This window comes from Glossina fuscipes, unplaced genomic scaffold (genome assembly GCF_014805625.2).
Source record: "Glossina fuscipes isolate IAEA_lab_2018 unplaced genomic scaffold, Yale_Gfus_2 28, whole genome shotgun sequence".
Taxonomy (NCBI): Eukaryota; Metazoa; Arthropoda; class Insecta; order Diptera; family Glossinidae; genus Glossina; species Glossina fuscipes.
The window spans coordinates 2,354,388-2,378,092 of NW_023998423.1; the positions used below are offsets into that span (position 1 = coordinate 2,354,388).

Genomic DNA, 23,705 nt, shown 5'->3' on the forward strand with positions numbered 1-23,705 from the left:
ATTCAATTCAAATTATTTATAAATGTTTTGTTGTAGGTTTGTATGTAAGAACATTCGTTAATTTGGTTGCTGTATTAGCTGACACAATTATCAGCAACGGCAAGGTTCAACGCCTAGCTTTTCAATTTGAAAGTTAACGGTAAGTTGCTTTGCCTTAGACTCGCTATAGGGAATTTAATAAGTTTGTCAGATGTTTGAAACCGTATATCCTAAAGAGCCTATATACAGTTGGGCCTATACACAGTATTGGTGGCCATCTCTTTGTATCTGTCTCACTATCTGACTTTCTCCCTCGCGAAACCGTGATTACGGACTAAAAATGTCTCTTGGAAGGTAAACCCAATTTTGTACGTTTCTAGTAACATCTTTATTGAGTTAAATTCCAAAAGCAGCTGCTAGCTCAGCACAAAATTCTTTACTTTTTCTCCTTGTTAAACTTACAATGTTTTTCGCTGCTTTGAGCTTCAGTTTCAACTTCTTCAAACTTCTCTTATAAAGAATCCCCGGATTTGCCAAAAATGCTTGAAAGGTAGCGAAGTATCCAAGCACGCTTTTTAGTTTGTGGAGTTAACTACAAAGTGCTGCTAAATGGAAAAAAGTGATTTCAAAGTCATTTTATATTAATATTAACTTATTACCGCTATTTAGTTCAGGGAAGGGAAGGAGGGCGTATTATCAATTTTGTTAATACATTTGAAACAGACAGAAGGACGCTTCAGAGGCCCCGTAAAATATTAAACAGACCTGTCCGTCCGTCTCCCTGCGAAATGGCTGAGCTAAACATTTTACAGCACACAAAAGTGAACTAATTAGCTCTAAACACAGACACATTGGAAGCTCTTCAAAGCCTATTGGTATTGAAAATGGCTTGAATCGGTCGAAGGACACCTTTACAATCCTAGATAAACTAAGTGGTTTTTACTCATTAGCCATTAAGTACAATAGACAGACGATAGAAATGTTTTTGTATATTTTACAAAAATGGAATAAAAATAAATCACGCCCACCCTATGTTATAGAGTATGAGAATTTAACTTTTCTGCCTTTTCGTTAGTCTCTTTTTAGAACAAATATGGTGAGTGTAAAAGATAAGGTCACTGCCGCATAAAACTTTTGCTTAATTTGTTCTCCTGTCAGCATGGGAACTTCTAATCCATGTCTCTATGTAACCAATTATGCTGAGATTTTGCGCAAGAAAAATGTATTTCGTTAATTAAAATGCGATTGAAACTTTTATGCAATTTAATAAGAAATGCTATAAGGCTTTGTTTTATCACTTTTCGTTTTTATTACTTCATATGCCGGACAATAGTCAGTTAGAGTTTACTTCACCAAAATTTCATAAGATTGAAGACTTATTGCTCCGCCGTTGAAGGCAATATCCAAGCATCGATAAGGTGGACAAATTTTGCCAGGTATTACAGCGCCTCTGTAAAACGAACGTCCGATATATACGGGCTGATTGTTACCAAGACGATCAACTTGAACGGCACCCGCTGGCAAACCGCTAGTTGAAGTCACCCACCGATAATTATCACCGGTTAATATTTCGAAATTTTGTTTAACAATTTCTTGTCCATTATAAGTGATAACGGCCGCAGAACGAGTTGGTGAATATTCGCCGGGTATTAGTTTGCCATTGTGAAAAGCACGGCAAACATAAATTGGTGACATAAAGAGATGACCGCTTAATACGGCATTTTTCGGTAACGGAGTGAAAGGAGTCGAAATGACCCACTTGTCCGGAGAAGAAGGGCGATTAAATGAATTTGTTAAATATGTTTGTTGTGGATAAACAGGCGAGGGGAGCAAAGGAGGCGCAGTCGCTGAATCGTAGTTGCACGGTTTATTAAAATTTATCGAAGGCGAAGGCGAAGGCGTAGGTTGTGGTGTTTTCAGACTACAATGTTCGATAGTTCGACAAATTTCTCTCTCTTCATTTTCCACTAACACCTCATAATTTTCCAAACGTCTTTCAGAACCCTTGTAGGGTATAAACAGAGCGCGGTGTATTTTTGATATTTTACCGACAATCAAAGAATTTTCAAAATATCCACGACCCACGTAAAAGCGTTGATTAGAACCTGCATCGCTGCACAAAACAGCGTTTGTCGGTATTTGATGATTGCGGCAGCTCAGCCACACCAGATGACGACCGCACAATATATCTACGTCAACTTTGACTATCTCTTGACCCCGATGGGAGATAAAGTTTGAAAGCTTCGCAGGCACAATATTAGCCACTAGCATTTTCCCGTCATGCTTAGCCCGGCCTACATAGATAGGGCAACCGTCAGAGTCGTTGCCACCCATTACCGCGTCATGAGGTCGTACTTCATTATGTGCAAATCGTTGCCATCTGTAACCTAGAACTCAAAGTTTTGAAATAGAGAAAAAAGGTTGAAAATTTTTATAAAGCAAGGACAAACCTGTAGTTTCCTCTGTTTTTATCGCAGGATACAAGGACTTTGTAACTACTTCGTTCGAGTTTATCGAATTGCTGACTAAAATCTCATAATGATCTAAATCTCGTTCTTTGCCATTGAAAGTTATTTGCACGCAACGCAACGACGGCAACACCTTACCCACTACCATGGCGTTACTATATTGAGCCCGACCTATCAATATTGGTTCACCTGTTTGTTGCGAAATACCCGCGCTCACAACATTGTGAGGTAATTGATGATCAACTACGTTCTGCCAGAAATAGTCATTTGATCCAATCAAAAGTTCGCAATAATCATAAGGGTACTCAACGCCATCACAGGACACGAAAGCCTTACGTTGATTAAGTAAAACTTTAGCAGGCAAATGTTGACCTTTGTGGAAACAGCGACCCACATAAATAGCGGAACCGTTCGCATCAAAACCGCCCACTACAACATTTTGAGGTATTTCGGCCCCAGATAAGTTAAAAGGCAGCCAATTATTGGCTGCAAATAAATGAAAATAGAAACAACGTTTGCAGAAGGAGAAACAGTAGAACGTAGTTGGTTTTCTTCATTGCTTACTCATTCTCGTGCTGTTGTTATTTCGAAAAATCTCTTTCACTTTAATACCTAATCCCTGAGCAGTTATATAGCGTTTGATTTCTTAGAAATTCTTTTTCAAATCAATCAACTTTACGAAGAAAACCTATTCTTTTATTCTTCAGCGCTAAAGAATGACTGCAAAAAGGCTAGACTATCTTGCGAAAATTATGACTATAGATAAGCAATGATAACGAGGTGAGTAACGTGGCTCAGCCAATGATTCATTAACAGAGTTGCAGTTATATTATTTTTAATATGCGAGAAATCATACGCTAATTGTGCCGAACGCTTTGATGTCCGCTAACTGCAATAGTTTTTCTCCTTTGCTTTTGTTTATTGCCAGTGTTTTTATGAACTATTTATTTTGATAACGCTTTTCCATCGGTCTGTTGTGGTGAATATTTGCAACACACTTATCCTCCTATATCTACAACTCCTTATAATAGCTAGAACTCCTCATAATAGCTTCGATTCAGATAACATACGAAAATTAACGCTTTGATAAGCTCCCACGTTGTATGGCCGTGGGGGGAATGGGGTAGTGGCAATCGTATCCATCTTCATATTTAATCCATAACAAAAAATATTCAGTTTCCGTTCTCTACTTGAGTTTCTCGCAATTTTAAGAATTCTAATAACAGAAGGAAGTCCGTACTTCCCTATTTAGCTCAAGATTACCTGGACACAAAGTTAGGTGACTAGTGTTCCAATATAATTAGGGAATGGGAAAGAGTATAGAGTGTATCTGCAACCCTTAATGTAATCGATCTACATATCCACAGATATTGTGGCTATATTTCACGCATACATTTGCGTGCTTTTTATATCTGCCGTTACAAGATGGAGTAATACTAGTTTCATTCTTTCGTTTGTATCATAAGAAAATTCGTACCAAACCTTTTTTGATTGAATTAAGAATTTTAGTGTATTCAAACCTGCTCGTTTGCGCGTCTTCCGGTCCGCTCTCGTTTGTTGATCTGTTCAAAATTCTAAGAATGGTTGAGATCCGCCCATTATTAATCGCATTATTTACAAAAAATTAAATTTACACTTCACAAGGGAGTAAAAATTGAGGTTAGCTACAAACTTGGTTGATAACCACAGGTGAAGTTTGAAAGTGAATGAAATTCACCCACAAGCTTGCCTACAGTAAGCAAAAGCCGGAATTTTACAATTTATAAAACCAATATAGAAAATTGATGGAACATATATATGGAAAACTTTACTGTATGTCCACAAATCAAATTTTAGAATGGAAGTCGATTTCCGCCTGCAACCCTGCCCACATTAAGCAGAAGACGGAAAATTATAGTTTATATGGTGCATAGGTACATATTGAAATAGAAAGAGATGAAGTCCGAGATATATATTCTCAATTGATGGCTGTGCAGTCATACAGTAAGCTTGAAAATCGAGCTGATCCGTTCATCCACATCTACTCTGATCGTAGGAAGAAAAGTGAAATTTGCTATCAATCATGACTGCGTAAATTAAGGTGGAAACCTAAATCTTGGTGTATAAATTTTTACTGTTACTTGCTGCTCGCAGATCATGCTTAAAGATAGTGGTGACTCATCCATATCCCTAAGTCCATAGCAAACAAGCAGCTGTTTTATAACTCACATATTAATCTTTAATTCTGCACAGATCTTAGCAGAAAGCAGCTACAATTTAAGAAAATTGAGAAAAGAGACCTGATTCTACTACAAACAGGCCCATAAACGATAAGGGTCTGTAGAAAGCAATTTAACGGCCAACATAAATATTTTTTAGGGCGCAAGATATAAAGCTGTATTGATCGACAACCACGCCCAGAGTTAATAAAATAAATAAAATCGCACCGCTGGGTATCCAAAGTTTGGCTTAAACTGAATGCAACACATTTTTACTTTCTTTTACTTCGTTTCCAACGACAAGCGAATGTAAAGAAAAGGAGGCTAAATAAGCTGATAAGCAATAAATAACAATAGTTACAGATTTTAAAGTACAAAGTTTACTTAAATGAAATAATATCTATTTCTCCTCCTCTTCCTCCTCCTTTTGCTGGCTCGATATCCACAACTACAGGGGGATTTGTATGGTCACCATTGCAAAGATGCCAGCAAGTGTAACATAAAGCCAAACCACCCTCGTAAATGTAAAATTTTCACCAATTGCTTCAACCCTTGCATTGGATTACCGGTTTCGTAATCTTCTGATGAGTTCGCTATCTATCTTGTGTTATAGGCAGGTTTTGTAATATTGTGCGACAGTGGGAAGCATTATCTTCGATGTTACGAACACGCAAAGCTCTTCGTCATCTTCAAGTCGAACAAACCTAATTTTAGTTCTTGCATTCCCTTTACAGACAAGAATGACACTTTCACTATTCCATAGGAACATCCCGCTGAAGTAAGCACTAGTAAGCTTGACTTTATAAGCTTAATGTACGAAGAATTAAATTAAAAAATTGTCAAAAGTGTAACAACACTTGTTATATTCTTCGCATGAAGCTCACAAAATTGCACCAGCATGCTCCAACCCAAGATGGATCCAATATTTTTTGAACAGAAAGAACGGAATACGTTCAGTAAAAAGAATATTGAGGGCTTCGAATTTAGAGACATCGCAGATGAACATCCACTTTGTGGGTAATCTTACGGATTAAAGCCACCTTATTATCGTGTATGGTTTCGAGTTTTCTTGAGACAATACGTACAAATTTGAGGATCGACTTAAAACCCCAAGCAAATGTCTCGCCGTAATAGTCGTACAAGATCACATTTTCTTGTGCAGAAAGGGGAAATATTCGCTTTGTAATAAATGCAAGCGAATTCACATGAGCTGATTTTGTTAACCTTCAACACCAAACTAACAAAAGTTGTAAGAAAAACATTGAGAGTGATTTGGTCCTTCCAAAGAACGTTTTTGAGGATCTAATTGAACCTCTAAAGCAAATTCGCGTGAGATATAAAGCTTGGCGATATTAGTAGAGATATTAGTAGAGCTTCTATCGCGAATGTAAAATTCTGAGTTGAAGCTTGTTGCTCGTCTTCTAGACAAATTTTTGAAAAGTTTACCTACAGTGGCACAATAATTTATTTATTTTTTTTCAATTCGCTCTATTTATACGCGATTAGTTTAACATATAGCAATGGTATAGGTATCAAGAGACACGACTAGATCCATTAATGAGATTAAAAAAAATCATTAATTTTATATAACACAAATATATCGACATATACTTAGATAATAATAAAATAAAAATTACTTAATAGAAATATTATAATTACATTTTAATTAACTATTAAAATATAATAATCAAAATTTCAAAAAAATTTGCAATTTATTAAAATCTTATATCTCAGATAAAGCTATATATTATTAGATTTTTTTAATGCATTAACAAAAAAAATTTAAATACATTAATTTATTAAATTAAGCGTTAATTTAAACACATTTTAAATAATTTTTCAAAATTAATAATTATATATACTAATTAGCCATTTATTTTATTAAACCCTTTTATCTCGGATTAATTAATTAATTAATTTAAAATTTAATTGCATAAAATGAATTTAATGAATCGATAATTTTACGTACAAAAAAATTCTATATAATTAAATTAGTTTAAAAAATTAATATCCGTTCGATCAGCTTAATCAAGAAAGCCACCGGTTCGGATAATTCTATCTAACGAGACAGATAGAATTACGTAAGATACAACTATAAACGTTCATGTAGAGAATCCCTCTTACGCACCCTGTTTTTGATATATAAAATGTTATCTCTTTTGTTACCTTTTCCATAGAACTTTTTCTACTTTTCTTATCTCACCAGGTATTTAGATAAATGTACTTAACTGGAATTGATAGCAATTATCAGTTCTTTTTTCTTTCTAATAATTTCATAGCTTCTTTTTGATAATCACAAATTTATATAAAATAGTTTGTGTTCAGAATTTCAAGTCAAAAGTCGTACGCAGTAATTAAACGTAACTAAATTTAATTTTTTTTTCAATTTTTGTTTTACTTATATAAAAAAAGTTAACCAGAAAATCAAAATATTATTATGGGTAAGAGCAGTCAGTCAGTCATTAACGTTAGCTTAAGTAAAAGTTTTCATTTCATTAAGGGTTTCATATATCTGTCTCTTTCTTACATGCGCATAGTAAAGAGTGCTTTGCCATATAATTAATAAAAAAAACTTTCGTGTGATGCGAATTTCTTAAATAAAAAAGTTTTAATTAAACGGTCCTTATACACGCTAACCCCACATTGATGGGCTGAAACATTTTAATGCTTGTTTAGCTTGAAAAGGCTGAAGAAACCATTAAAAACCCTACATCTCTCCCTAATTGTTCATATCAAGACTATTAAAAATAAGGCTTTATATGGGATATGGTCGAAAAATTCGTTCGATTCATACCATTTGGGCCGAAACTCGTCAGCCTAATTAATTTCGTGAAAATACTCGTAAAATTACAGCCTGTTGCTTGAACAGAACAAACACGACCGCCCGATAGATAAACGGACAGAGGGCCAGACAACGTTAAATCGATTCACAAAGGGATTCTGAATCGATCAGTATAGTAAAATACGGGCCACATCAAGTTCTTGTGATTGTTTGCATGCATCCTTAAGCACAAGCTTAATATACTGCACTTGTACCACACGTAGTGGAGAATAAAATGTGTGATGATCCAGCAGATATTCAGAAAATTTTACTCTGCTTTACAGTTTAAAGAAATGGCAATGAATTAAATAAAAATGCTTTCAAGGGAAAGTAAATTATTTTCGTTTGAAGACGAATTTCGAGTAACTTTTGGTTGTGTTATGTAATTCGGAAAGAGAATCAATTGGAATTTAATTTGCGAATTTTTATAAACTGCTAGCAATAAATTCGATAAACGTTTGTCTTCTCAGTTCTGTGGCAGTCACTTAAATGCCTTTTAGACTGGTATCCCACAACTTTATGATCAAACAATAATTCGGTTAATGAGTGCGAAATAAGCTCAGATTAATTGAATTCTTGAAAATATTAGTTGCACAGGAGATTACAATTTAAGCGAGAGTCACACTAAAAGAAATGAGTTGGGAAACTCTTCCTATATAAATGACGAAATTATTGATATCATTTTATTTAGCCTAACACTTCTTTCTTTTCTATATGATAAACTATTCATTGCGATAAGACGATTGAATGACCATTCGATTCCAATAATAAGAAACGTTTTAAGCGTTCTATTAATGTAAACACATTGGCTGACTGAAAAGTTTCCGGCCTTAGTTTCCATAGTGACTTTAGCATTTGATTTATATTATACATGGTGTGCGTATGCTCGCAGGAGTATGCTGGACGGGGCAGATCTTTTTTTTTAAAAGGATTCATAGGAGGCACTGTCAGATAAGGAATAGTCAAAAACTGCGAAGTAAAGGTGTGATACCGCTCCCATTTCATTGGCCGTACTGTAAATTACATCGATTACATTTACATCATTATCGCGACAGTCTCTTGCTTGCCATAATTTTGTGTACGAGGTATACAGTAAGAGGTAATCTGCTTGTTAGCCGCGCGATTGGTTTATCTTTTTCCTTGCTTTTTTTTATTCATAGTACTTACATTCACATATGTATTAATACCATTTTTTTTACTCACACAATTTCTATACCCTCTTGCGGTACGAGGCGGGGCTGTATTCCACACCCAGAAGGATTTGAGATAGATATGGTCTTTCATTTACCGACCGATTCAGAATTACTTTCTTTAAGGTAATTTAATCATGTCTGTCCGCCAGGTCACAATTTTTAAGATATTTTGATGAAATTTGTTACACTGACAAAAATTTGTTTTAATATTTCTCTGCTTAATGCGATTTTGATGAAGCCATCACTTGATTTAGTCGGATTTTAGTTAACTGAGGGGAAAGACTTGCTATCTTCTATTTATTTTTGAAGCATTTGTTTAGAGGAACATCAAACTATTAAATGGACCTAAATAAAATGTTGTTTGGCGCAATTAAAATGTATTTTTCATTCAGCTAGTCGGATGAAGAAATGCCTTTAGATATCGAGCGATAGAGCACCAATGGTTCCGAGAGATCGGCTGAGTGTAGTATGAAGAACGTATAACTCAGGAATTAAATCAAAAAAAATCTCCGGGTAACGCAGAATGCTGGTTTAATTTTGCCATTACGTTAGTTTACAGTTGTACAATCGTTGTTCAATACAAAATAATTCACTTCACTTTTTTGTCAATCAGTTTACGAAGTTGTGATGAAATTTTTTGTTAGTTAGAAGAAAAATTGAAAAGTCATAATAATTTTTAATAAATCCTTTAAATTCATCAAATGATTCGGGAATCGCCATACATCACAGACGCGGTGTCTGAAGTAGGGCATGAATACGCAAAAGGTAATGAGGTTATATAAAATGCTACCGATTTATAAATACTTATATAAAATGAAAGCCGTCACCTTTGAAAGAGGGTGGTCAGTTTATGTATACCAAAGAGTTGATGGTAGTCTTATTGACATCTTATAATCTTCTCATATGACATTTTCATTGCTCTCATTCATGATAGCGCGGGTTCTCCTACAAAACGGCCTAAGAAAGAATTTTTCAGATAGCTGTAAGTCGCTATAGCAAAACTTCATTTTCGTAAAGGTAATTGTGGGCTGAATATAAAACACAAAATTTAGTAGCAAAGTTAAGTTCTAATGTGCTTTTGGTACAGTTACTGGGCTGACCTATATTTCCGCCTTAGAAGATTCTTATGATTAATCGATGACTCCCCACTTTTTGTGCATATCAAGAGTTCTAAATAAATTTAGGAAAATTTTAGGGAAATGTCCGAGAATTAAATCAAGTCCGAGAACTAAACAGACGAAAATTCAAAAGAAAGACGGACTCACCGCTAAATCTATTCCAGATGAAAAAGGATCAACCCGTGAAATATTATGAGACGTGTTTCGTTAAAGCCGCCACTGGCGATTAAGTGACCCTGCCCGCGGTCTAGGGACATTATTATTTTTAATTCGTTCACGATTAGAATATTTGTCCTCTCGATTGATTTCTAGTGAAATGAATTGTATGTGCACTTCAAAATTTTTTGGTTTTTTGCAAAAAAAATCCATTTCAAGAATGCTACAAAAGTTTAGATAAAACAAAACATGACTCTTTGCATTAGTCATAACTTATCATTAATGAAAGTCGTGTAAGGCTACTTATGGCTAAGAAGCTATGTTTTTCGTTGTTTAATTATTTCGTACCCCTATGATAAGAATAAAGTCACAAGATCTGGTTAAAGTTCGTTAACATTTTTAACTTCATTTAAACTCAGGTATATAAATGCAACATATCTTAAAATGTACGCACAATATGGTAACACATACATCACGACGCAAAGGATTCTATATGTCTTGCTGCTGCGTTTATAGGGCGAAGTTCGCATTGGTTTTTATGCAACACTGGGATAAGGAATTCAACTATCCCTCTGCTAGCAAGTGTCTATTTACCTCCCTTTTTCAGCCCTGTATTTGTAAGGTCACCCATTTACAGCTCGTACAACGATATATTGGGAGTCCATACAACAATAATATTTATTTTTTCTCTTCGTGGTCTTCGTAGTTTTGGCGAAAGCTACAACTTTTGCTCGCATTTTCTTCCCTTCCGTATCTATAAGCGGATCGCGACCATTCCTGCGTTTGAATTTTTATACATATATATATTTTTTTTAGTATGACTAAACAATGAGGTAATATTCCCGATACGTGGAACACGGTGAAGGTCAAAGAGAAGTGAGGAACGAGAAGGAGATAGGCAATTCGCAGCAGTTCAGTGGGTATTTGCCACGTCGATAAGCGGTATGCTTTTACACATTGAGCGACCAAAGTAAAGTCTACCATACTTAAATTTAAACCCGCGATATAATATTTCTTTCAAATTTTTGATCTCTTACATTTTTGGTACGGATATCGCAGACCCATAGTCATACGTTATAGTTGATCGTTGTTAGAACATTGGTAAATGAGGCCAAGCCCCAAGTTGTTTGAGCTGCTTTGCAAAGATCTCTTCAATGCATTCTTTCGGAAAAAATTTAAATTGTATCGAAACAGACATTCTATTACCATGTCCCAAAAGTAAGACCAATGCATTATTCGAAGCTTATTTCGCCGCCTTGACAGTAATTTTAAATGTCAGTTAATTCTCCGAGTTAACAGTTTGGCCGGGCGCAACAAATTCAGAGCGCACAACGATGGATGATATTGGCTGGATTGATCGGTTGCTTCTAGATCTTATACTTCGATCGAATTCTCATCTCCTATAGTGATGCGTTTCATAACATCCTAATAGTATGAAATCATTGTTTCGTAGACATAATCAAAATCGAAAAGAATACTTTTTGTGTCGGACAAAAGCAGTCGCAACTAAAACACTAATGACGCAGATACCTGGCACAGTGCTTCCAATTTAGAAAAAATATTTCTGACATTCGAATATAGGTCTTACTTTTTGGGCACGATATTAATATTCTGTAAAAATGCAATATAGTTTTAAGCTTTTTAATAATTTATCGATAAACCGATATAAAATATCTTGAGGCTTGAACTGTTTCTCGCAGAATGCTTTCACACTTTCGTCGTCATTTTAAATTAGATTGCCTTCTTCAACTTTTCAGTTTAAGTCTTATGGGTAGTTAGGAGAAGAGGAATAAGTCCCCGCTGTAATCGGATCCAAATCATAGGTCATCCTCGGCCACCTTTCGTTATTAGCTCAACCTGCATGTAAATACGATCGATGTCTGGTCTCTCTTCGGGATCCACTCTTATGTTAATATGATTGTTGGTCAGAATATTGGCTACTACTTCCTTTCCGATAGGCCGACAAGGGAATAACCGACAGACGTTTCACTTTCTCAATGGCCTCATCATCCCATCAATGTCAATTTATGATAATTGCAGTTCTCCTACAAACGTAAATAATTTATATGCAAAAACGAAAGTTGGGATATATCGATATAAGTCTGCTCTCGTACGAGCGTACCATCTTTGCAAACAAATAGCAAAATCTTATGCATGTTTGTGTATTTACATAGTTGCGTGTATAAATATTTACTTTAATGAATTATAGAAAATAAAAACAAAAAAAAAGTATTTAACTTTCTATTAAAAAAACGCAAAAAAATGTTACGCTGAAATGTCATTCGATATTTACATATATGTATATATATATATATATATATATAAGTGGTGTGTGAACTTGTTCAACCACTAAGAACCTTTACTCCTCTTATTTGTTGTTCATTCATCTTTCATTCACTCTATCCCTCCCCTTCTCTTAATTTCACCATTTCTCGCTTAATCAACTTTTTTTCCTATTGTTTATTTTCAAACCTATTTTTATAAAAATATCAAAAAAACGAAAAAACAATGTTGTTTCTGCAACAATGAAAATTTAGAGCATACTTGGGTTTCGACTAACGTCTATGAGAATTTACCCCAATTTGCAATACACGCTGGCCACGACGTTGATGGTGACGCTATTTATGTAGGCAGAGCTCATCACAATGGCGAAATGTTGCCTGCTAAAGTGCTACCGAACAAAAAAACGGCTTACGTTGCCTGGGGCGGTGCAGAGCATGTAAAACATGATGTGGAAATATTGACAGGACATCATTACGGTAAGCGTATGTGTAACGAAAACACTGCGAAAAGTTTTTAAATTCTATTTGTTATTCTTCAGTTTGGGTACCAGCCAGTGGGGGAAGTGTCCCACCTAATGCTGTAAGTGTAGGTCATACAGGCGACGGTGAACCGCTGTACGTGGGTCGTGCCGATTGGTGCGGAAGTTTGACTCCAGGCAAAATTCAACCTTCACATGGCTGCTTGTATATTCCTTTCGGCGGCGGAGAGCATAGGATAGAGCAGTACGAAGTCTTAACACAACCAGAAACTTGGGTTTCCTCTTCGGGCAATAACATTATACCGGGCACTGTTTTTGCTGGTAATGATACTGATGGTGATGAAATCTATGTTGGTCGTGCATATCATGAGGGAGATTTACTGCCCGCTAAGGTTATACCAAGTAAAGGTTGCGCTTATGTTTCACACGGTGGCCAGGAACATACAAAATATGATTTTGAATTATTGGCCGGTTATGGTTATGGTTGGGTACCCGATTGTAATGGCAGTGTACCGGTCGGCTCTGTCATGTGCGGCCGTACGGCTGATGGGGAACCCTTATATATCGGTCGTGGTCATTGGGGGGGCAGCTTAACTCCCGGTAAAGTTCATCCATCACATAGCTGCCTTTACATACCATTCGGTGGGCAAGAAGTGCGTATACAAAATTATGAAGTTTTAGTTAGATCTTGAACTAAGTTTTTCCTATAATAAATATTTTAAAGGTATCTTCATGAACAATGTATTAAGAATTTTAATAAATTTTTTTTTTTTAATAAAATGAGTAAACGAATAAAAACACTACAATGTAGTTAGTCCCATAACGTCTTTTTCAAAATAACGCATTTTATGGGAAAGTGATCCGGTCCGAATCATTTTCAACCGCGTTCGTCCTTCACGTCAGGGTACCAATTGTTATCAAAATATACTATACAATATGCGGCCTGTACGTCGCAGACATAAAGGCAGCGATCGTTAGTCAACGGTAACGAGTGTTTAGTAACGAGTGATCCAACGGCGATGGGTTGCGACTTTAAGCTTAAACTTTGAGCTATCATGGCCGATGTAGACTTAATAGGACATAGTGTAAGTATTATAAGATTTGGCTCAGAGATTTGAGCTATCGGACCTTATTGTGAAAGAGGTCCGCAGAGTCTTCTTGGCGTGGTCGCAACCAGTTCTTGATGGCTTTTTCTAATTAGAGCATTGCATGGATAGTATTTGCGAGGATCATTCGATCGCACCGCACCCTCTTTCAACAACATTCGCAAATCAAATATCATTCACATTCAAATATTTCGAAAGTCCTAGGACGGAAGAATGATTAAAGTTAATCATTTTAACTCGTGTATCAACTCTTGTAATAGAAGAAAGTTTGTCTGAAGTGCTTCCGTGTCTTACATGCACTTGCTCAGACTTAATGGTAGTTAAAAGCGAGTTCCGCAACAATTTCCCCAAGAATATATAATTTTAGAATCGCATATCTTGGCGACAGCAGCTCTATCTATTGGTCTTTCTTTAATAAAAAAAAAGTAAGAACATTATAGTCGGACAAGATCACCTCGCCCAGTAGAGTTGTTCATTCGTTTTGGTAATAGCACCATGAGACTTACGCATTAATTTCAGGCAAAGGCATGCTTTTCAGGAAAGCCCGCAGATTGGATGCCCAACGCATCACATTGGACGCATAATATTCGAGCAAACATTAGTCAGACAGATAGAAAGACAAAAGCGACGGACAGGTAAGCAGGCGAGAGAGGGACAGACAAGCTTAGCTCGATACCGAAAATGATGCTGAATCAATATGTATTATAAAGATGGGCCTATCTTAAGCTGTGCTGGGTCTTATATACGTCCACACAAACTTAATGTACAAGTGGCATTGGGTAATAAAAAAAAATATGACATTTGATAACTGTCTTTAACTAAACATATTGTAAATATTGCACAATTTTATTGTAATAAAAAAATGTGTTTAAAAACTAAGAACAGAAAGCCATGAAATTTCTTTTTAATTCTAATAAGTTATATCACAAGTAGCTTATGGTAAATATTTTTTTTTTGTTTATTGCTCTTTTTCCCTCCTGCAGCTGTTGATAATCAAAAATTTAAGGACATGCTTTAAAACTTCGTCTCTGTGTTCCTGACACTCGTGGCTTTTTTCGAAACAATCCTTATTGGAGGAAACAATTTCATCAAAGATTTTACTTAGCCAGCCTGATTTTATTTTCTCAGTCTTGAACTTATCGAAATATATTTTATATATTTCTCGCCATACATTCAATAGCTCTTCCGTGGACTCATCTTCCTTATCAATAACATCCCGACACTTTGTACAATGATCTTTACTTTGAACGTATTTTTCAAGTACACATCTAGTGAAAAAGTACATAGCTGCTTCTTCTTCTTTCTTCGTCTGATTAATTTTGGGAATTAGATGAGAAACATCACAGCCCATATAATAGTTTTCCGATTTAATTTCATCTATACAATTACCTATATAAACTTCGTCGTCCTCTTCAAGCTTGCGACAAACTATTTTCCATGCCACTAGATTAGAAAGCAATTTTTTAACTTCATACGCGGTTTTAGATGTTCCGTACACTTTTAAACTTTTCGTGGTAGAAGCCTTCAAGGCAAGTTTCCCTAAATCCAATCGCAAGTTCTCATTTTCTTCTCCTTTAACGAACAAGTCTTTGCTTAACTTAATTACTGGTTTTATTGTTGTAATTAAGTGTGTTTTACAACTTACGTGCCCTGATTTCACTTCTATTTTTTTTAGGAATGACGTACATTTTAATAATTCTTCCTTTCTTTTCATAAAATTATGTTTGTTGATTGTGTTGGCATTTGTATACAACAGGACATTGAATTCGCCCGGAAGTTGATACATTATCTCTACGAATTTTTATGTCCTTGCAGCGGTCGGCTTCTTTTTATTGTCCGACCAATCTAAATTTAAAGCAAATCGCATAGCAGCAGCCATAGAAGCGCTGAACACATCAGCGGCACATAAGTGCTCTCTGTAATGGCCGGCATACCAAGAAGGCTCATAATGCTTTGCCGTTAGCTGTGGACATATTTTAAATGTTTCACTATCCTTTTCTCTTTCATGAACACTTTCCAAAAACTCATAACTGAGACCGCGAACGTTTTTTTTTTGAAGATTTAAATACATATTTTTCAATAGATGACTGAAATCTATGAATAATGGTGGTACGCCACCAGGTAAATGGGATTTACTTATGTTCTTAACTGCGCTAACGTTTACCGGCTCTCCGTCACAAACAATTGCCTTAATATCTAATCCCAATGTTCGACCAAATCTAACATTTTTTGATATTAAGTCAGTTAATTTTTTGGCCTTTATATTACCGACGCAATAATAACTTAACAGTAACTTGAAATTGCCGAAAAGACTTCTGGCCATGAAGCATATTATATCAGAAGCAGTTGTAGGCTCTTTTGCGTCATCGCCGAAATCTACAAAACATCATCGTCTTCGTTGTAAATCAAACTCTGATGAATCCGCACTTTGTCGAAGTGCAGAGAGCAAGTTTTTTCTTCTTTCGGCATTCCATCTAATCGATCTTTTAATTGCTCAAATACATTTACATTAGTATGTACTCTAGCGTTAAATGTTTGAACTGGAAGACGGCAGTTGACATTTTATTCATTTTCTGATGCGGTGATGGGAAGATTAAATTTTAATTTTTTATTCATAAATTCATACAGTTTCGGACTTGAGATGTGTATCTGTTGAGAAATGTATTTCTCAGCATCGCTAAAATTATCCTTTTTTACACAAATCATTTTCCTAAAATGAATAGCTTCGCTACTATCCTCGGCGCACACCGAATATTCTTCGTTTAACGGTTTTTTTAATTCGTACATCTTCGCCAGATACATAGGCTCCAATTCAGTCTTGAAATCATCATTATTTTCAAGTTTAATTTCGTCGACCATCCTTTTAGTAATATTTTTATCAAGTTTCACATATTTTACGTTGTTGTTGTTTAAAATATATACAATAAGCAGTAACTAATAGTTAAAAATGTACAAGTATTTAAAAATCAGTGAATTTTTATATTTTCTTCTTCGCCGCTAAGGAATGACTAATAACGAAAGTCTCTAACGCGTGAATAGAGATAAGCAGAATTAATTCAGCGCAAAAACACTTGCAATTTCGTAATTAATTTAACCGTGTGTACATTGCCGCTCCTAAGCTCAGTGCAGTTTCATGCACATATTCTGAATTGGAAGCAAAATCGTGTCTATCATTATTATTAACTAGCAAGCCAGCGATCGATCGGGATCGAATCGACGCTACCCTAAAATGGACTAAAAAAAAGCTAAAGCACTAAATTTTCACGCTCCATTATGTTGGATGGACGAGGCTGATTTTTTCTATGAATTTTTTTTTTTATTTGAAGTCGACAGCTTCATTTTGCGGCCAGAAGAGTGCTTATAACAGACATTGCACAGATGGACGGACGCACATATTTAAATCGATTCAGAATTTGATGCTGATCAAGAATATACACGCTTTGCAGGGTCGCTGAAGCTTTGCAAACGTTTTGACAAAGTGAATATAGCCCCCATCCTTGGGTGTTGGCGAAAAATAACTATTTGAGTGCTGTGCACGCAAAACGGGTTATACGATTTTTATAGTATACGATAAGCCAGGAAGTTTGATAACGATTTATTTACTTATAATTAGTGAGGTAGTTTATGACCTCACGACGCGAGAGAATATTTCATTTCTCTTTATTGTAAGTCGTTACTGAATGAAATCTATATATTACGAAGAGCAAGATCGATAGCTGCTTTTCCGCTTTGCTATCCATAAGAATAAAACTACATCGACTGCTCGTGATAAATTGTATAGCTGAACGTTTTTCTTCCTTTTGTTATTTTTACATTTATTTTGTTTGTTTTTTGTGGTAGGTACAATATTTATTTATTTGTTATTTTTATACTCACTATACTCACTCATTTTGTCGTAATGTTTGCAGTATATATATATATATATTCTTGATCAGCATGAAACCCTGGATTGATTAAGCCAAGTCTGGCCAGCTGTCTGTCTACGTGGTATGCGTTGTTGACATTCTCCTGCTCCCAAAAATTAAATGAAATCATATTTGGTGGAAACACCGAAGTTTTTGTGAGCAGGTTGGTATTGCAAGTGTTCCAAACTGGTCAGAGCATATCACCTATATATTTTTTAGATAAATTTGCAAAGCATGGATTTAGAGGCTGCCGGACAACTTGGGTCGTATGCTGCTCCGCCTGCATTGAGAACTCCGCCGCACTTGAGATTTGAACTCACGAACATTGAGTTGTTAGTCGCGATCCTTTGCCTTCTCGGCTACTCATGCGATTCGTACAACACGTTATTATACTAATATAGACGTAAAATGTGAGAGATAACGAGGACGCTTTGCATACCAGTAGATGGTGTAATTAAATAATCTCATAATATAAGATTAGGGTAAAAACGAAAAACTGGGCTGGGAAAAGAGACAAAGTGAAGTAACAAAAAAACACGCTTTATAAAGTAAAGTAACGAATATGTTTTCTTTGTGAAGATGCTATCCGCTTTCCAAAATTACTTAACAGCTCTGTAGACAATGTACACGAGAAAGGAAGACATTTCTTCTATTTATTGCAGAACTGATTTGCGATCAATTTGTGAATAGCGACATTACACGTTCGGGTAATTTCGCGCTCACATCGACTGCTGTATGGCTTGTCACACCGACTACATATCTTTAATTTCTCGGCAAGAAAAATTGGTAATTACGTGGCTGTAGCGATCAGAATTAACGGTTTGTGTCACACTCTCGTTATTTTCAAAGAAGTACGAGCTTATCGGGGGCTTTGAATTTTTGGAGCGACACAATTTTGCTTGGTGAGATATCCACCAAGCGAAAAATGAGCCTCGTCAATGAAGAAAATGCGATGCGAAAAGCCGTCATACAAACGCTGTTGTTTGAGCACGATCAGCACGCATTGCACTGTCAGCCGGCTACAGTTCTTGTGTTACCTGAGTTTTCTAGAGATGGAAATCCAAATTCACATGGAATTTGTGGCTAAATTTAGACCTTCTTAGACACTTGTATTAGGAACACCAACATTTTCGGTCGGGCGTGCCCTTCAATGATTTGTGGACCTTAACAAATCTGTTATAGACTGAATCTCTTAAATTTCTTCACACTTTTTCTTATAGAGCGCTCAGATGGGCGTTTACGTCGATCGTAGCCTACTGGTAATGCACGAAACGTATCTTCAGTCTTTTTTTTATAGTAAGCTTTTAGTCCATACCCATCCAAATTATAAAATAACAAATATTACAACATGCATATGATGCCCTGTATAACAGTTCTATTTAACATGCGTTTTTGAAACAGAATTGCCGCATCAGAGCCACAAGATGTAGCCGGTTGTAAAAAATCTAGATCCTTAGTTGCGCCTTTTCTCACTTTGCACACTTGTTAAACTACTCAACAGACATCGTTTTGCGTTCTCATACTCAGAACATCAAGGATTGCCAGCTCTTCCATATTGACACAACCAGAGGTTTTTATACGCGTTAGGAGACAGCATTGAATCTTGGTGGCGCTCAAGTTTACTCTATTCCTCTGATCTATACCTGAATGATAATTAATTAGAGAAATTAAATTTGATATAAGCAATCATATAAGAGAGTCGCTTAATATTTTACTAAAGCAAATGCAGAGTCACAAAATATTAATAAAAATTTTAAAAAAATATTAATATTTTGTGACTCAAATGCAATGATAATCGCAACTCCATAGTTCAGAAAAGTTTTGAATTTCATGTTACTGAAAGACTGTATGATGTAGTGGGCTTGCTTATGAATAATCCGAGAAAGCCATATGAAACTTTCCGTTTTAACGCAAGTTTGTATAATTTTGTAACGGCTATGTGTTAGGTAAGGCAAGCTCTTGATATTTTTTTAAAATTACAAAATCCTCTTTGAACTCTTTCAGCAATTGAAATGGTCGATCCCGAGACTTTAACTACCCGATGTTGGCTAGATCCATATGAATAGCTAAGAGTAAATAAAAATCGCGAAGAAGCGACCGAATTTATGTTTGCGTAGCGTTACAAAGGCTACCAAAGCGGCACAAGTGTGTATGAATATTGAAGAGAATAATGCCCATAAGAATATGTGATACCACATTTCACGAAATGTGTTGAGAGGCTATATTTTTTCACCCTATGAGTTGCAGAACGACAAGGTGTGGCATATCGGTAGTCCGAAAAATTCCGAGACGGAGAAATGTCAACATGGTTGGCATTACGATCGTTCTCAGTATCCTAGTACTGGTATGCGTTAGACAATGAGGCCTCATTTTAAGATTTGATCAATGAATCTAAATACAAAGTTTCAATTGTATTTCTAAATGTTTATTGTCTTAAGATACCCGTCAGAACACGGAAGTATGAAGAGATATTAAAATCTAGAACATTCACTTACGGGATCTCTTTATAAATTCACAATCCTACACAATTAATGCAAGAGCTTTGCTATATTTCTTTTATACACACATAGATAGTCCGAGCTCAACCCCACTATCAATACTAAGCATATGTCAAAAACTTTCTCAGTTATCTTATCTCTGCGATCAATAAATGCGGTGGTTAACAGCATAAGTGCTCACAAGCAAATATATTCTTTCAATATCTGATGGAACAAACCTTCGGGCGGCCGTATGCCGAATGTTATGACTTTCGAAATTTTATTTGCTACTTGCTGAGCATCATTAAGAACAGGAAAGGTAAACGCCTTTATTTTACTTTGCCATCATCAAAGCAATTAACAAATTTCATGTTACGATTCATCAACACTTTTCAATGGGCAAGACCACGAAAGAATTTCAAGAAAGACTCGGTATACATTATGGAGAATCTGCTCGTCGGATAAAATGGATAAAAAGTCGATGGTTCAAATTAAACGTAATGGCGATGAAATGAAACAAAATATTGAACATCGCTTTCATGTGGCGTAACTGGGGTTACAACATTAATATTAAACGCTGCGACATTGCAGGTCCACGAGACAGCTGAGATGGCAAAGGTCTCATATAAGTGCGCCCTTAACAGTTTGCACGAAATATTGAATGCAAAGAAGCTTTGTCGAAAACGGATGCCTCGTTCGCCTTCGATCAAAAACTCAACTGTTTGGTCATTGCAATGAAATACATACAGACGTTTATTTATTTATTAGAGGAAATATGTACACGCGCAACGAAAAGTTCGTACATATGTGCAAATACGCTCGCATCCTTGCATTCACAAATCATAGGTAGTTGCATGTATTTCGATCAACGACGTCTATTGCTGAAAATGATAAGGTAATGCGAAATGTCAATGTACCCAAAATAAAAGTTTTTCACTTAGTATTATTGTGTTATTCAGTGCATGCGAACGCTACTCATGGAACGCTTAAAATTGCGTTTTCGATACTCATTATTTTTGTTGTTTGATTTGAAAAAATGTGCTACCGAAGCCCCTTAAACACTTTTGGAAGCTTATGGTGATTTTGCTCGTTTTTACGGTTTTCGATTCCAACGGTTCGAAAGGCGAATAGCAAAGAAAGGACTGGAAGACCAAAACAAATTCGATACCAACGATTTGCAAGACCTATTAGACGAAAACGCAAAGAGCATTCGAGCACCTTAGGAATTAATGTATCCAACTATTTCTTGGCGTACGAATGTGATGGGAAAGATGCGAAACAAGGGAAAATGGCCATTCAACATTGCGTTGGTATTGCTGGCATCAAGTGGAAAGAAAACTTATCGAGAAAACTTCTTCTTCTGTGAGTCAGGCAATCAACAACAGGTGACTTGCTAAGTTGAGTAAAACAGGAGGAAACTTCTTTTATGACATACGTACAAGAAGTAATCCCAGGCTTTTAAAGATTAACCCGACCTTAAGCACAATCTGATGGAAGGCATGCCTTGGGAAGAAAACAAAAACGTAAATTCTTCCATAACGGTCTTTGAAAGCGCGCATCTTTCTCTATTTAGTAGTTAAATTTTTTTATTACTTCAGTGTACAACTCGTCAGTATTTCAATACAGCTTGACATGCTTTTCTTCATCAGTCAACCTATAAAGTTATGTTTGAAAATCTTATCAACCTGCAAAAAATTATAAAGTAATAGTAAATTTTTAGGACTTCTTTAAGTTCATCAAACGTACTGGCAATCGCGACTTCGTAAGTAAAGCTTAAATGGGTAAGAATCAATGGCATTTTCGAAAATGCTACGAAACATGGGTTTCCCACTACCTAGCCAGGAGCTGCCCATAGAGCATTCATGTGGTTTGTTATATCCAAAACCATGAATTGTGCTCTATTTTCCCTTTAGTTAACCATAGCTCCCGTTTCATCATTCCTCTTTTTTGAATTTTTTTCCTATTTTTATTTTAAAAAAGATCGAATTTTCAATGAAAGAAACAACAAATCCGATCGTAATTGGTTGCCCGCTAGTGTCACTTCCTTACCGAAAAGTGCCGTGCAAGCTGGGTATGACGTAGATGGTGATCCTATTTATGTGGGGAGAGTTCTTCGCAAGGGTGAAATGCTACCCGTCAAAGTAATACCTAATAAGGGAAGAGCTTACGCTGCCTGGGACGGCGCGGAGCATGTAACAAAAGAGGCGGAATTACTGAGAGGTCGTTACTATGGTAAGTTCAATACTGTTACTGTTTATCTATATGATATACAAAATAAAATAAAAAAAAGCAAATTTATAATTTTAGTGTGGATGCCTTCTATTGGGGGAATTATTCCGGCGCATGCTGTACGTTTAGGCCGCACGGTTGAAGGTGAGCCATTGTACGTAGGTCGTTGTAGGTGGAATGGAAGTTTGATTCCTGGCAAAATTCAACCGAGTCATGGCTGTTTGTACTTTCCTTTTGATGGCGCCGAACTTCGAACAGAGCGATATGAAGTTTTAGTACAACCAGAGACTTGGGTTTCGTCTTCAGGACATAAAATTGTGGTTGGCTCGGTTTTAGCTGGTGAAGATGCAGATGGTGATGCTATCTACGTAGGTCGTGCATATCATGGGAATAGTTTGTTGCCTGCTAAAGTCATACCGAGCAAAGGCTGCGCTTTTGTATCATATGGTGGCCAAGAATATGTAAAATATGACTTTGAAATTTTGGCTGGTAACGGGTACAAGTGGTGGGTGACCGATTGCAAGAACTGTTTACCAGCTGGATCTGTAGTTTGCGGACGCACTGCCGAAGGCGATCCCTTGTATATTGGTCGTGGTTATTGGGGTGGCAGCTTAATTCCTGGAAGAGTGCATCGTTCCCATAGTTGCCTTTATATACCATTTGAAGGGGAAGAAATTCGCATACAAACTTTTCAGGTGTTGACTAGACCTAAAGTCTAGCTTTTTGAACAGCTATTACTATCATAAATTCCAAATATATTTTCGTGAACCAATAAAGAATTAAGAAATAGTTTTCTGAAAAAATTAACAAGCAAAAATAAAAAATAAAGCAATTTTTGGAAATTTTACGTATACCTTGGATAAATTCTTTTAAAGTTCATTTAACATTCCTATCTGCATATATTATAATTCTATGTGTATATATTTGCTCATATATATACCACTTTATTTTTCTCTTTACATTTCTTTTTCGCAATTTCAGATATAAAAAATTAAATAAATGTTTGTGTATAGCAAAATATGGAAAGCGTTTCATGCTAATGCATGCGCATCGTTATGTTTATATTAAATTTTGCATAAGTGAAAATTTTAATGCACATTTTTTTCATGTTCAGCGTTGTGTACATACACTAGTCATTTTTATTTTTCATTTTACCACCTATTCGCCTTTTTCTTCTTTTCTACTACCCACCACTTTTATATTACCTCTCGTTCGCATAGATAACAGTTTATTCTCTTCGAATTTTAATCTCTTATTTTAACAGAGTATAGTTATGTTAAAAGATCTCTTTTAA

At 35.9% G+C, this 23,705-nt stretch overlaps 3 protein-coding genes across 3 annotated transcripts; 2 read left to right on the plus strand and 1 right to left on the minus strand.

Moving 5' to 3' along the window:
- Nucleotides 1-1,308: 1,308 nt before the first annotated feature.
- LOC119636465 lies at nt 1,309-3,196 on the minus strand. The gene is made up of 3 exons (XM_038031811.1): nt 3,012-3,196; nt 2,430-2,933; nt 1,309-2,366 (listed from the first exon to the last, which is right to left on the minus strand). The coding sequence occupies exons 1-3, from the start codon at nt 3,013-3,015 to the stop codon at nt 1,324-1,326; spliced, it is 1,551 nt and encodes a 516-aa protein (XP_037887739.1). The 5' UTR covers nt 3,016-3,196; the 3' UTR covers nt 1,309-1,323.
- A 3,760-nt stretch (nt 3,197-6,956) lies between these two features.
- LOC119636733 lies at nt 6,957-13,493 on the plus strand. Its single transcript, XM_038032300.1, has 3 exons — nt 6,957-7,086; nt 12,471-12,692; nt 12,755-13,493. Exons 1-3 carry the CDS (start codon nt 7,083-7,085, stop codon nt 13,384-13,386), a joined length of 858 nt encoding a protein of 285 aa, XP_037888228.1. The 5' UTR covers nt 6,957-7,082; the 3' UTR covers nt 13,387-13,493.
- Nucleotides 13,494-22,000: 8,507 nt separating this feature from the next.
- LOC119636275 lies at nt 22,001-23,183 on the plus strand. The gene is made up of 3 exons (XM_038031576.1): nt 22,001-22,049; nt 22,163-22,414; nt 22,490-23,183. The coding sequence occupies exons 1-3, from the start codon at nt 22,001-22,003 to the stop codon at nt 23,128-23,130; spliced, it is 942 nt and encodes a 313-aa protein (XP_037887504.1). The 3' UTR covers nt 23,131-23,183.
- The last annotated feature ends 522 nt before the right edge of the window (nt 23,184-23,705 follow it).

Coding starts and splice junctions, on each gene's coding strand:
- LOC119636733 (XM_038032300.1), top strand. Junction 12,693..12,754: donor ATTGACAGGACATCATTACG/GTAAGCGTATGT, acceptor GTTATTCTTCAG/TTTGGGTACCAGCCAGTGGG.
- LOC119636465 (XM_038031811.1), bottom strand. Junction 2,367..2,429: donor AAAAACAGAGGAAACTACAG/GTTTGTCCTTGC, acceptor TTTGAGTTCTAG/GTTACAGATGGCAACGATTT.
- LOC119636275 (XM_038031576.1), top strand. CDS start 22,001: ATGGGTTTCCCACTACCTAGCCAGGAGCTGCCCATAGAGCATTCATGT. Junction 22,050..22,162: donor GCCCATAGAGCATTCATGTG/GTTTGTTATATC, acceptor ATTTTAAAAAAG/ATCGAATTTTCAATGAAAGA. Junction 22,415..22,489: donor ACTGAGAGGTCGTTACTATG/GTAAGTTCAATA, acceptor TTATAATTTTAG/TGTGGATGCCTTCTATTGGG.